At 41.0% G+C, this 12,874-nt stretch overlaps 2 protein-coding genes across 3 annotated transcripts; both read left to right on the top strand.

Annotated features, from left to right (window-relative positions):
* Positions 1-3,360: 3,360 nt before the first annotated feature.
* On the top strand, positions 3,361-9,559 carry LOC133019060 (T-cell immunoglobulin and mucin domain-containing protein 4-like). Its single transcript, XM_061085410.1, has 7 exons — positions 3,361-3,412; positions 5,939-6,289; positions 6,749-6,817; positions 6,920-6,975; positions 7,067-7,157; positions 7,442-7,469; positions 9,191-9,559. The coding sequence occupies exons 1-7, from the start codon at positions 3,379-3,381 to the stop codon at positions 9,321-9,323; spliced, it is 762 nt and encodes a 253-aa protein (XP_060941393.1). The 5' UTR covers positions 3,361-3,378; the 3' UTR covers positions 9,324-9,559.
* Positions 9,560-9,795: 236 nt separating this feature from the next.
* LOC133019058 (interferon-induced transmembrane protein 3-like) lies at positions 9,796-12,479 on the top strand. Of its 2 annotated transcripts, none has more exons than XM_061085406.1 (4): positions 9,796-9,877; positions 10,925-10,972; positions 11,139-11,455; positions 12,143-12,479. In XM_061085406.1, the coding sequence occupies exons 3-4, from the start codon at positions 11,141-11,143 to the stop codon at positions 12,323-12,325; spliced, it is 498 nt and encodes a 165-aa protein (XP_060941389.1). In that variant the 5' UTR covers positions 9,796-9,877; positions 10,925-10,972; positions 11,139-11,140; the 3' UTR covers positions 12,326-12,479. The 2 variants fall into 2 exon arrangements, with proteins under 2 accessions (XP_060941389.1, XP_060941390.1); XM_061085407.1 differs by having other exon boundaries at positions 10,925-11,017.
* Positions 12,480-12,874: the final 395 nt, after the last annotated feature.

Here is a 12,874-nt window from a genome sequence, read left to right as displayed (position 1 = left end):
ACAGAGGAACAACAGTAAAAACTGAATAATATGATTCAACTCATGAAATTATAATCAATTTAATCAACGAGATGAATACAAGTATTTTACATTTAGACGTCAAACAAAGTTACATTGATTTGTTTAAAAAACAAGACGACCAACAAACGTCTGCTCGTCTTTGAAATGTCACTCACTCTTCACTCAGAAGAGTAAACATGTTTGTTTGTTTGTTTGTTTGTTTCATTATTCATTTCTCCTGGTAATGTAAATAGCCATCTTGGCTTGACCTAGGTTACCTGCGTTACCTTGGTTACCTGAGTTACCTGTTACATGTTCTCTGTATTAATATATTGTATCTTCTATGTCTGTTGGTAAACTCATGTATAACAAGTAGAAACTGTGTTTTCAAACATTCAAACACCAGGGGGCGCTTTAAACCCTGAAATAAAGACCTCATGCAACAGCATCTGTTGAGTCCTGGTGATTGGTCATGTGACCGCTCTGTTTCTGGAAGTTCAGCGGAAATAAACTCTTCTAGTTCACCTGGGATTTACCTGAAAATTAACATCTGATCTATAGCATAATAATAATAGTAGCAGTATTAATAATAACAATAATAAAGTCCTGCTGTTGTTCTGAACATTACAGTCTATTATTTATCTATTTAATAACTCCAGAAATCTCTGTCTGTCTGTGGAACACATGTTAAAAACTTCTCGACCTTTTCCTGGCTTGATATGGTGGAACCTGGTGGAACCTGATGGAACCTGATGGAACCCGGTGGAACCCCGTGGAACCCGGTGGAACCTGATGGAACCTGGTGGAACCCCGTGGAACCTGGTGGAACCTGATGGAACCCGGTGGAACCCGGTGGAACCTGGTGGAACCTGATAGAACCACGTGGAACCCGGTGGAACCCAGGGCTCTTCTTCAGTCGCTGAAGTCGAGGAAGAGACGGGTCTGAAGCGGTTAAGGCCCCAAAATGCTGTTTCTGGGAGAAGCATTACATCCGTCATGGTTTGGAACTACATTAGAGAATGAATCCTCAGCTCCCACCTGAGAAGAGGGCAAATCATTTGACTCTCCATATGGTTCTTAATCATTTCAAATGTGCGTATTAAATATTTTCTATCTTCTCTTGGCCTCATGAGCTTTAATATTAATTATATTAATATTAATGCTGCTGTCAGAAACCACAGAGGCTTATGAGTTAGCATCCTAGCACCTGGGTAAAATAAAGAAAGACATAAAATTGAACGTATCCACAACAAGTGCAGGACAATTTCATTTTATCGTCACTTCAGCTGTCGTTCTACTGGTTGGAGAATCTTCACAGACAAGTTCCATGAAAAGGGAAGTAAGAGCAAAAAATAGAATCCGGGAGTAAATGTTTAACAAACACAGAAGCACGGTGAGGAGAAGAGCTGAAGCTGCAGCACAGGAACTCAACCAAGCAACAAAAGTGCAAGCACAACGTTTGAGCTCGAGCACAGGTCGGCGCTGCTTGAGTGTGAGAACGTGAAATCATCCTGATCTCAACCTGAAAAACCACACTGATAAAGAGAGGAAATCTCTCTCTCTCTATCCAAAAGAGCAGAAACAGGGGAAACTCATGTAATTCAGATGATGACAAAAATGAAGCATCAGCTTCATGATTCTTGATTTCTGAAAACACCTGCAAAAATGTCAGTTTGGGCCTTTTACAGTGTGAAGTTCAGTGGTTTTCTGTCAGGAAGTGAAACTCTGAGTCCGATCTGCAGCCACAGCAGGGTCGCCTGCTCGGATATCAGGAAGCGCCCTGTCATGTCGACATGAGGAAGTCCGGTGTGGACCACAGCCGTCTGTCCTACATAAGATTAAAACATGAAGAAGTGAGGTGAAGAGTGAACATCCCTCAAGCGTCTGTTCTTCAGTCTCAAACTCCTGACGTTCATTCACCACATTGTTAAAACTACAACAGAACCAAGCAACACACTAATGTCTACACACTGGTTAGCATGCTGCTAGCTGTTTAGGAGGCTACTAGCTGTTAGTTGGTTAGTTAGTTAGTTAGTTAGTTAGTTAGTTAGTTAGTTAGTTAGTTAGTTAGTTAGTTAGTTAGTTAGTTAGTTAGTTAGTTAGTTAGTTAGATGGATGGATGGATGGATATATAGATATATGGATGGATAGATAGATAGAGAGAGAGAGAGAGAGAGAGAGAGAGAGAGATTTTTTAGATTTTTAAATACCTACTTTATTCAGTTTTACAGAACAAGACTAGGGCAATCAATTATTCTTTTCCATCAAAGAAACAGAAATTAAAACTGATAAACAAACAACATTAAAATATATTATAGAATATGACTAAAATGCAATTCATTTTCTTTTAGATTGCTTCTTTGACACACCATATATCCTTAAGTGTTTCGAGATTTTGCATTAGCTCATAAAACCTGAAATCAACCACAACTCTGGCTTTTACCGCAGGGCAGGAAACAGAGCGATGACATTAGTCCCTGGTTGTTGCTCGACCTTATTTCTCCTGGTGATGTAAATAGCCATCTTGGCTTGACCTAGGACGAAGTTCTAAATTTTACTTACATTTTATCTTTTCTTAACATGCTTAAAACTTAAAGAGAGAGAGAGAGCGAGAGAGAGAGAGAGAGAGAGAGAGAGAGAGAGAGAGAGAGAGAGAGAAAGAGATGATAGATAGATGGGTGGATAGAACAATATAAATATATATAAAAAGAGAGATAGATAGATATATAGATAGAGAGAGAGCGAGAGATAGAAATTTAGATAGATAGATAGATAGATAGAGAGAGAGAGAGAGAGAGAGAGAGAGAGATAGATAGATAGATAGATAGATAGATAGATAGATAGATAGATAGATAGATAGATAGATAGATAGATAGATAGATAGATAGATAGATAGATAGATAGATAGAGAGAGAGAGAGAGAGAGAGAGAGAGAGAGATAGATAGATAGATAGATAGATAGATAGATAGATAGATAGATAGATAGATAGATAGATAGATAGATAGATAGATAGATAGATAGATAGATAGATAGATAGATAGATAGATAGATAGATAGATAGATAGATAGATAGATAGATAGATAGATAGATAGATAGATAGATAGATAGATAGATATGCCCTTAAACCACACTTGTATTATCTCTGCTTATGCATTTTATTTCTCCTTGTGAAACTGTTAAGATGACATCAGAGCCACAAACAGACGGACAAAGTGACACACTGACAAGACAAGGTTTCTTCTTCTCTAGTTTATTTTCCTGCAGAGACTGTGGTGAGCTATCAGAGGAAACTTTTTACAGTGTGTGCAGCTGTGGTGACTCACAGCAGTTGTGTGTTTAAATGTGTGAAGTTAGAGTGCGATGCCACTTTGTCACCATGAAGCTGCTGCTGCTGCTCGCTCTGCTCTCAGGTTCGTGTTGCTTCACATCTTCCTCAGTCTCCTGTCGATCAGACGTCTGTTTTTAATAAAGTGTTAAAAAAGTAATTTATTTGTAAAAAAAATGTCTCCTCTGAATTTTTTCAGTTTGACTCAGTTTTCGTGTTCATGTTAATATGGGTCATTATAATAATGTTAGTTATTAGTTAATATTTGTTTGTATCATTATGTTAATATTATTTTTCATTATTATGTGTATGTTTGTGATTATGATGTCATAATGAAACTAAGAGATGTTATATTTCAATTGGATAAATCCAACATCAGCTGACAATGAACCACAGAGCTGCAGGTTTTATTTTTATCTTCATCACAAACACAGAGACACAGAAACTTCTCTCAGTTCCCGAAAGGTTCTGAAGGAGCTGTTTGTGTGTTGCTCTGCACATTCCCTGCAAAATGTGTGGAAGCTTCACAGAGAGCGAGTGGACGAGGTTTCTAACACGTGACGTGAAACTGAAGAACTCAAAGATCTCAGGATGAAGAAGAGGAGCCGGACACGTAGAAGACGAAGACGTCCACTTAGAAACACGAGGAGATTTCCAGATCCAGACAGGCTCTTTACCTGTGTACAACTGGTTTTAATTCTATATTTTGCTTTTCAAGTATACATAGGCCTTATGTGTGATGCTATTCATATGTGATGAATAATTTCTTGTTGATACAAAGCCAAACTTTATGGGCTGTTAAGTCCCATTAATATATACACTACCGTTCAAAAGTTTGGGATCTTTTAGAAATTACCTAATTTTTCAAAGAAAAGCAATGTTTCAATGAAGATAACATTAAATGAATCAGATATACACTCTATACATTGTTAATGTGGTAAATAACTATTCTATGTGGAAACGTCTGGTTTATAATGAAATATCTACATAGATGTATAGAGTTCCATTTCCAGCAACTATCATTCCAGTGTTCTAATGGTTCATTGTGTTTGCTTATCGCCTTAGAAGACTAATGGATGATTAGAAAACACTTGTGTGCAATTCTGTTAGCACATCTGAAAACTGTTGAGCTGGTGAGAGAAGCTATAAAACTTCCTTTAAGCTAGTTGAGTATCTGGAGCATCACATGTGTGGGTTTGATTATATCTATCTCCACTGGCATCCAATACAAAGTCCTTCTCCTCACTAACAAAGCCTCCATAACAAGTCCCCATCCCACCGATTATGGCCAGAAAAAGAGAACTTTCATGTGAAACTTGCCAGTCTATTCTTGTTCTTAGAAATGAGAACATGAATGTCCTACAACGGTGTGAACTACTCCCTTCAGAGAACAGCACCAACAGCTCTAACCAGAGTAGAAAGAGAAGTGGGAGGGGCCCCGGTGCACAACTCTGCAAGAAGAGAAGTATATTAGAGTCTCTAGTTTGAGAAGTAGACGCCTCACAGGTCCTCAACTGGCAGCTTCTTTAAATGGTTCCCGCAAAACACCAGAGTCAACGTCTCCAGTGAAGAAGCGACTCCGGGATGCTGGCCTTCTAGGCAGAGTGGCAAAGAGAAATCCATATCTGAGACTGGCCAATAAAAAGAAAAGATTGATATGGGCAAAACAACAAAGACATTGGACAGAGGAAGATTGGAAAAAAATGTTATGGACAGACGAATCAAAGTTAGAGGTGTTTGGATCAGACAGAAGAACATTTGTGAGACGCAGAACAGGTGAGAAGATATTGGAAGAGTTCCTGACGCCATCTGTCCAGCCTGGTGGAGGTCATGTGATGCTCTGGAGCTGCTTTGGTGCTCCCACAACAGGACAATGACCCAAAGCACACCTCCACATGATGCAAGCACTATTTAGGGAAATAGTGCTGCAGGCAGCTGGTATATTCTGTCTGTAATGGAGTGGCCAGCGCAGTCACCAGATCTCAACCCCACTAATTGCTGCAAATGGAGCATTCTTTGACGAAAGCAAAGATTGAAGAAAAAAATTAATATTTCATATAAAAATCATCATTTCTAACCTTGTCAATGTCTTGACTATATTTTATATTCATTTTGCAACTCATTTGATAAATAAAAGTGAGTTTTCATGGAAAACACGAAATTATCTGGGTGACTCCAAACTTTTGAACATACATAATCAATCAAGTTGTTGTCTTTTAATAGCTTTGTGTTACACTGACATTCTGTGACTGTTCTTCCTTTTTGTGGGTTTCACCAGAGCTTTGTGTACTTTATATATCTCAAACCTGAATGCTCTGCTTTACCAAATTGTGAGAAAACTGGAAAATCCAGAAAAAGTATTTCCTATATTTTAAATACAAAATACATGTATTGTATTTTGTTACATTTTCTGGCACCAGTATTTTGTATTTTATTTTGATACATTTATTTGAGGGGTATTTTGTATTTTGTATCAAAATACATTTTGATGTATTTTTGCCCATCTCTGACTACACAGCATGTCCAGATACTGTTTTACTGAGTTCATGTCAGAAAGAAACTAATGAAATCTGCCACAAAGAGTGAATTCCGTCTCTGTCTGTGTCCTCAGGTGGTGAAGGTGTCAGCGGTAGCAGCGTTGCCGGCCGAGTCGGTGGCAACGTCACTCTGTCGTGTGGCTACAACATGAGAAAACACAAGCCGCTGTCAGTTTGCTGGAATCGAGGAGACATACCATATTCTCAATGCAACAATGAGCTCATCGCCACAGACGGGCTCAGCGTGAGAGAGGACAGCAGAAGGTCCAGCAGGTATCAGCTGCTGGGACAACTGGACCGGGGGGACGTGTCCCTGACCATCCTGAACGTCACCGAGTCGGACGCTGGACGATACGGCTGCAGAGTGCACATCCCCGGCATGTTCAATGATGAAAAACATCACTTTGACTTGACTGTTGACTCAGGTGAGACAGGAACCTCAGGGGTGGGGCTTGCAGCGTTGAAGATTCCTCATTGGTCGAACACATCATTGTTTTATTTCAGGTTTTTTTAATAAACTTTGTTACTTCATCTCTTTTCTGATCGGCGGCAGCTCGATGTGAAACCCCATGTTGACTATAGCGTTCTACACTATGCCACCTGGAGGACTGGAGTGGAACAGCTGGTTTTAGCCGTCAGCTGTTGATGCATCAGCAGCGTCATACATCTGAGCTTTAAGTGATTCCACAGTGGTGTTTGGGTCTGAAGGAACCTTTAAGCTCCTGGGACTAAAGCTCCTGGGACTAAAGTTTGCATAATTCACGTCCAGCGACTGATCACGATGTCACATGACATTACAATAGGAAGATTTTTCTGGGTTTCAGACCAGGAGAGGACTTCTGTAATTCTGTGCTGATGCTTCATGTTGTGTGTTGATGTTTCAGATCCACAGACGACCACATCAGTGACCTCAGAGACGTCCACACTGCAGACAACCGACACACACACTGCAGGTCCTCCAACACACACACACACACACACACACACACACACACACACACACACACTAAATGATGGAGAAGCCTCATCGTCCGCCTCATTTCTTCGTCCTGCAGGTCACATGAACGCCACAGAAACCATCCTGACTTCCTCCTTTAGCAGCGTCATCAGAGTGAGAAATAAAGATTCACTGTAACTGCTTAGGCTAACAATAATCATTACACAAGAAATTCAGTGTGTGTGTGTGTGTGTTTGTGTTACAGCAGCAGGAGAGCAGCAGTGTGACCGTGGCTCTGGTGTGTGTCATGTTCGGGTTGATAGTGTTGGTCACAGCGGGCGGAGTCGTCGTCCTCGGTAAGTTCAGAGTCACCACACAGTCACTATTTAATAAAAGCACTTTCATCCATCCAGTGAAAATTAAATATTCAGTCAGTTGATTTATTACTTTAAAAGAATCTCCACATTATCAGTTTAAGATAGATAAAGAACTTTAAAAGAAAAATAAATAAATAATCAACATTGATGTGAATAGATTTCAGTCTGGAGTGAAGATTTAAATATTGCTAGAACAGTGAGTTTCTTCTTCATGGTTATGTAGTAAACACTTCCTGCTGTTTCTGCCTGTTTTGTTTCTGTAGTGAGAAAATGGATGCGCCTTCACAAAGTGTAAGTTTCATCCTGACACTCAAAGTGAGAAGCAAACTTTCTGTTTCCTGTCCTGGAGGTTGTGTTGTAATAACAGCGGCTGGTGCTTCTCGCTGTTGTGAAGTGATGACTCAGCAGAGACTTCATTAATCGTCAGTTTGACCTCAAGGTGGAAACGCCTCATGTGTCATCACCACATGTGACCACGGCACCGGTCCGCTCAGCGTCGTCTTCACAAGAATCCCACGATTCCGTTTGTCAAAGTGAAACTCAGACATGAGAGGAAACCATGAGGCACATTATTGATGAAAAAACGCAGAGATGATTTCTTCTCTTGATTTGGCAAAAACATGATGATTTGAATTCAAAACATGTTTAAGGAATTTATCATTGAAATTTCCAAAAGGAATTTGCCCCAATTCAGAGGGGCCGCCTCCATCAGAGGACACAATCTGCACAACACACGAAGAAGATGTTCTTTGAAAACCGAAATTAGACATTCTTCTCTACGAAGGTTTTCCTACATCCGTCACCAGCTTGTCAAACTCTTACTGTGGCATCATTATCTGTTAGCTCACTGTGGCTGTTAGCTCACTGTTAGCTGTTAGCTTATTGTAGCTGTTAGGTCACTGTGTCTGTTAGGTCACTGTTAGCTCATTGTAGCTGTTAGCTCACTGTTAGCTGTTAGCTTATTGTAGCTGTTAGGTCACTGTGTCTGTTAGTTCACTGTTAGCTCATTGTGGCTGTTAGCTGTTAGCTCTTTGTAGCTTTTAGCTCACTCTGGCTGTAATGTCAGCTCACTGTTAGCTGTTGCTCATTGTGGCTGTTAGCTCACTGTACATGTCAGCTTACTGTTAGCTCATTGTGGCTGTTAGCTCACTGTTAGCTGTTAGCTCATTGTAGCTGTAAGCTCACTGTGGCTGTAAGCTCACTGTGGCTGTTAGCTTATTGTAGCTGTTAGCACACTGTGCATGTCAGCTCAGTGTTGGCTATAAGCTCATTGTAGCTGTTAGCTCAGCGTTAGCTGTTAGCTCATTGTAGCTGTTAGCTCACTGTAGCTGTTAGCTCACTGTTAGCTGTTAGCTCACTGTGGCTGTTAGCTGACTGTAGCTGTTAGCTCACTGTTAGCTGTTAGCTCATTGTAGCTGTTAGCTCACTGTGGCTGTAAGCTTATTGTAGCTGTTAGCTCACTGTGGCTGTTAGCTCACTGTTAGCTGTTAGCTCACTGTAGCTGTTAGCTCACTGTTAGCTGTTAGCTCACTGTGGCTGTTAGCTGACTGTAGTTGTTAGCTCACTGTTAGCTGTTAGCTCACTGTGGCTGTTAGCTGTTGGCCCACTGTGGCTGTTAGCTCACTGTTAGCTGTCAGCTCACTGTGGCTGTTAGCTGTTAGCTCACTGTGGCTGTTAGCTAACTGTGGCTGTTAGCTGTTGGCCCACTGTGGCTGTTAGCTCACTGTTAGCTGTCAGCTCACTGTGGCTGTTAGCTGTTAGCTCACTGTTAGCTGTCAGCTCACTGTGGCTGTTAGCTGTTAGCTCACTGTGGCTGTTAGCTGTTGGCCCACTGTGGCTGTTAGCTCACTGTTAGCTGTCAGCTCACTGTAGCTGTTAGCTCACTGTTAGCTGTTAGCTCACTGTTAGCTGTTAGCTCACTGTGGCTGTTCCCAGCACTATTTGATCAAATCATTTGTAGTTTTGGTGAAATGACGTAGCGCCTGTAAAGCTAGTTCCTCTCTGTGTTCCAGCCGTCAGCAGCAGCTCAACAGTTCCATCCAGTTCAGTTCCACGCTGCAGCTCCAAAGTCGGGATTCTGCAGTGGAGAACATTTATCAGATTGAAGAAGGCGTCGCCAGAGGTGTGTACGAGTACTGCCCCTGAAGCGTGTGGCTCCGCCCACTGCCCTGCCTGGGGTCAGGTCCGTCCCTCACAGCATCAGAGACAGTGTGGACATGGACATTCCAGGCCTCTGAGGTCACACTGCTGGACATTTAGGAGAAGAATAGTAACAACCATCGAGGCTCATGGGTAATGAGCGCCAGTTGTTGTCAGAGAGACGACATGTCACAACAGGTTTTCATGTATTTATCAGATTAATAATAAACATGTGTTTATCAGATGTGACTCGTATGATTTCTGTGGAACAATGACAGCAACTGGGACACGACGACGTTCACTCTCCACACAGACCTGTTGGTTTGTAGTAAATCTGGTTATATATATATTCACTGATGGTCTTTATATACAGTCACTGATCATCTTATAAACAGTCTCTCATAGTCTGTATAAACAGAGCAGCTGTTGGCCGTTCCCAGTTGCTCTTCCTGTTTTTCCTGAAGATGATGATGATGATGATGATGATGAAGATGATGATGATGTAACGCTCCACTCGTCCTATCAGAGCAGCAGAGCAGAGTCTGATGTCGGTGGCTGAGGTAAGATCGTCTCTTCTTCTCTGCTTTAAACCCTGTTTAGTCTCTTAGTTCTTCGTGTTTCTTCTTCGTGTCTGAAAATGAATCTCAAACAAACTGTTTACATTGAACTTTGAACTTTTATTTAACAAAGTCAATAACAAGAGTCCGTCAGTTTGGTGTGTGTGCACGTGTGTGTGGGTGGATGTGCACGTGCATGTTCCTGTACTCATGTCTCTGTGGGGACCATTTTAAGCATAGACCCTACAGAGTGAAGACATTTTGAATGGTCCTCACTTTTATTTGACTGTTTGATGGTTATGACTTGGTTCCAGGGTTAGAATCAGGTTTAGGTTTAGGTTAGGTCTAAACATTTAGTTGAGATGGTTAAGGTTAGGGGCTCAGGAATGTACTATGTAAGTGAGTGTCCCCAGTAAGATAGAAATACAAACGTACTGAGAGATGATCACGTGTAAGTCCATGGGGGGTCGGTTAGTTAGTAATTAGTAAATTAGTTAGTTAGTTAGTTAGTTAGTAATTAGTAAGTGAGTGAGTTAGTTAGTTAGTTAGTTAGTTAGTTATTTAGTTAGTTAGTTAGTTAGTTAGTTAGTTAGTTAGTTAGTTAGTTAGTTAGTTAGTTAGTTAGTTAGTAATTAGTACGTTAGTTAGTTCGTTAGTTAGTAATTAGTAAGTTCGTTAGTTAGTTCGTTAGTTAGTTCGTTAGTTAGTTAGTTAGTTTATCAGATTTTATTTCGGTTATGGTTAAAAATGAGAAGCGGTGGTGGCTGAAGGTCGGTGGTTCGATCACAGTCTTCCCCATCTGTCTGCCGTAGTGTCCTTGGGCAAGATACTGAACCCCCAAATTGCCCCTGATAATATAAATAAAGTATATTATTTATATTAGTATATTATGGATAAAGTAATATCCATGGAGGCACTGTATGAATGTGAGTGTGAATGGAAAAGAACCTGTACTGTAAAGTGCTGTGAGTGTCATTAAGACTAGAAAGGATCTTTATATTACAGAGCATTCACCATAAAGTATTGGTCCGTTCCTCTCTGGTGTTTCAGGGTCTTTCATCCAGACGTGTGTGACTCTTCATCAACGGACGACAGCAGGTCAGACGTGAACGTTTGCTCCTTGTGGCTGCTCATGTTTTAAAGGTTTCAAATGTGACACTGGAGGAGGATCTAAAGGAGGATTTGTTGAATGCAGAACATGAAGTGAGTCTGAAAACTCTTCAGGACATTTTTTAACTTGTGTACTGTTTGTTCCATCTGACAGAAATGGATCCTGATGGTAAGAGACGTGAGGCTGTTCCACTGTATGAGGGGAAGTTTAATGGGTACCCTGAACAGCCGGGACAGTTCGGCCCTCCTGGACAGTTCGGCCCTCCTGGACAGTTCGGCCCTCCTGGACAGTTCGGCCCTCCTGGACAGGGCGGACAGCCTGGACAGCCTGTTGGACCTGTAGTGGTTGACCATACCACAGTGCAGATCTCCACTGAGCCCCCCCGGGACCACATCGTCTGGTCCATACTCAGTCTTTTCTACGCAAACATTTGTTGCCTCGGACTGGCAGCTCTCATCTGCTCGATCAAGGTGAGCTCATGTGTGACGTGTTCCATCATTCATGTCCCAGTCGACTGTATTTACAAAGCAAGTCCAAGTATTTTGCGTGCAAAATTGTCACACGTTAAAAAATATAACACAATCTCAAGTTGCGTCAAACACGTTGAAATACTGACTCCGAAATTAACTGGACCACAGAAATTAGTTTTCCTCTCCTCGATGTGTGGTGTCTGAGCTGGAAGCAAATCAAACTGGACGACTCAAAAAGACTTGGAATCCATCAGGACCATTTCTCAGCTCGTTGTTCAGAAGCAGAAATTGACTGCTCAGTATTGGACGGAGCCAATGTTTCCTTTTTCTTTTTCAGCAAGTGAGAGGACGACAAAATCCTCGTCGCTGCTCGACTTAGAACAAAAAGAATAATAAAACACATCAGACTCCCTGTGCAAGGTTTCAGTGTGAGAGGATTTTATTGGATGATGGTTTGAAATTGAAGAATACAGACTTGGTGTGAAAAGACCTTTACTGTGAGAGGTAACACAGACTGAGGCTCCACCCACACTGATACAGTTCAAATTAGAACCTCCTCCGTCCACACCAACAACACATGTTCACTGACTGAAATAAGAGGATCAGATTGAGATCAGTTCAGTTTTTGTAATTTTTATGTTTGATGATGAATCAACTTTGAACATGAAAATGCTTTGGTTCTTTCAGGCCAGAGACCGGAAGATGGCTGGAGATATGGTTGGTGCCCGACACCACGGCTCCACCGCCCGCACACTCAACATCGTCGTTGCATCTCTGGTTATCGTCTGCATCATCATTTCTATTATTCTCTTGATCTATCAACCATATAACTCAATGTACATCTACGGCTTTTGGGGCGGCAGGTTGTAAACGAGCTGAGTCGTCAGCTGCTGCTGCTACGTTCCTTTGATCTGTCACATTTTATACACATTTTATACACATTTTATACCTTAAACATGTGAACACGACTGATTTGTGTTTGTGTGTCCAAACTGTTTCATTTGACAATAAAAGAGTTTCCTAACCCGTGTGATTTGATCAAATTGTTACAGAACATTTCAGACTTAAATCTGAAACAGGACGACAGCTACAAAAAGCTAAGAACAGTTATGAGAGAGCAGATTCAACGTTAATAAATCAGTGACAAGTGATTTAAAGCTGCCACAGACGCTCGTTCATTATTATTCAGGAAGTACCTTTTCAAAATAAAAGAAACCATTTCAAAATAAATGTATCAAAACTTTGATTTGTTGTGCCTTGTGTTTGCAGGGTATGAACAAAATAAACAGGGAAAATTAGCAATAATAAAACACAATAAAAAAACTACTACTAAACTTACTTTAGTAATTGATACATATGAAGTACAGTTTAAGGCAAGGGGAGGTGATTGATAAAGTTTTCTTTAAAATACAAGTTAAG

The sequence above is a fragment of the Limanda limanda genome, chromosome 14 (genome assembly GCF_963576545.1).
Source record: "Limanda limanda chromosome 14, fLimLim1.1, whole genome shotgun sequence".
Lineage (NCBI taxonomy): Eukaryota > Metazoa > Chordata > Actinopteri > Pleuronectiformes > Pleuronectidae > Limanda > Limanda limanda.
The sequence above is the reverse complement of the archived record's forward strand: the minus strand, read 5'-3'. Positions and strand labels throughout refer to the sequence as shown.

Excerpts from the sequence above, each read along its gene's own strand:
- LOC133019060 (XM_061085410.1), top strand. The coding sequence starts at position 3,379 with ATGAAGCTGCTGCTGCTGCTCGCTCTGCTCTCAG. Across the intron at positions 6,290-6,748 it reads TGACTTGACTGTTGACTCAG|ATCCACAGACGACCACATCA; the intron begins GTGAGACAGGAA and ends TTGATGTTTCAG. Across the intron at positions 6,818-6,919 it reads AACCGACACACACACTGCAG|GTCACATGAACGCCACAGAA; the intron begins GTCCTCCAACAC and ends TTCGTCCTGCAG.
- LOC133019058 (XM_061085406.1), top strand. The coding sequence starts at position 11,141 with ATGGATCCTGATGGTAAGAGACGTGAGGCTGTTCCACTGTATGAGGGG. Across the intron at positions 11,456-12,142 it reads CTCTCATCTGCTCGATCAAG|GCCAGAGACCGGAAGATGGC; the intron begins GTGAGCTCATGT and ends TGGTTCTTTCAG.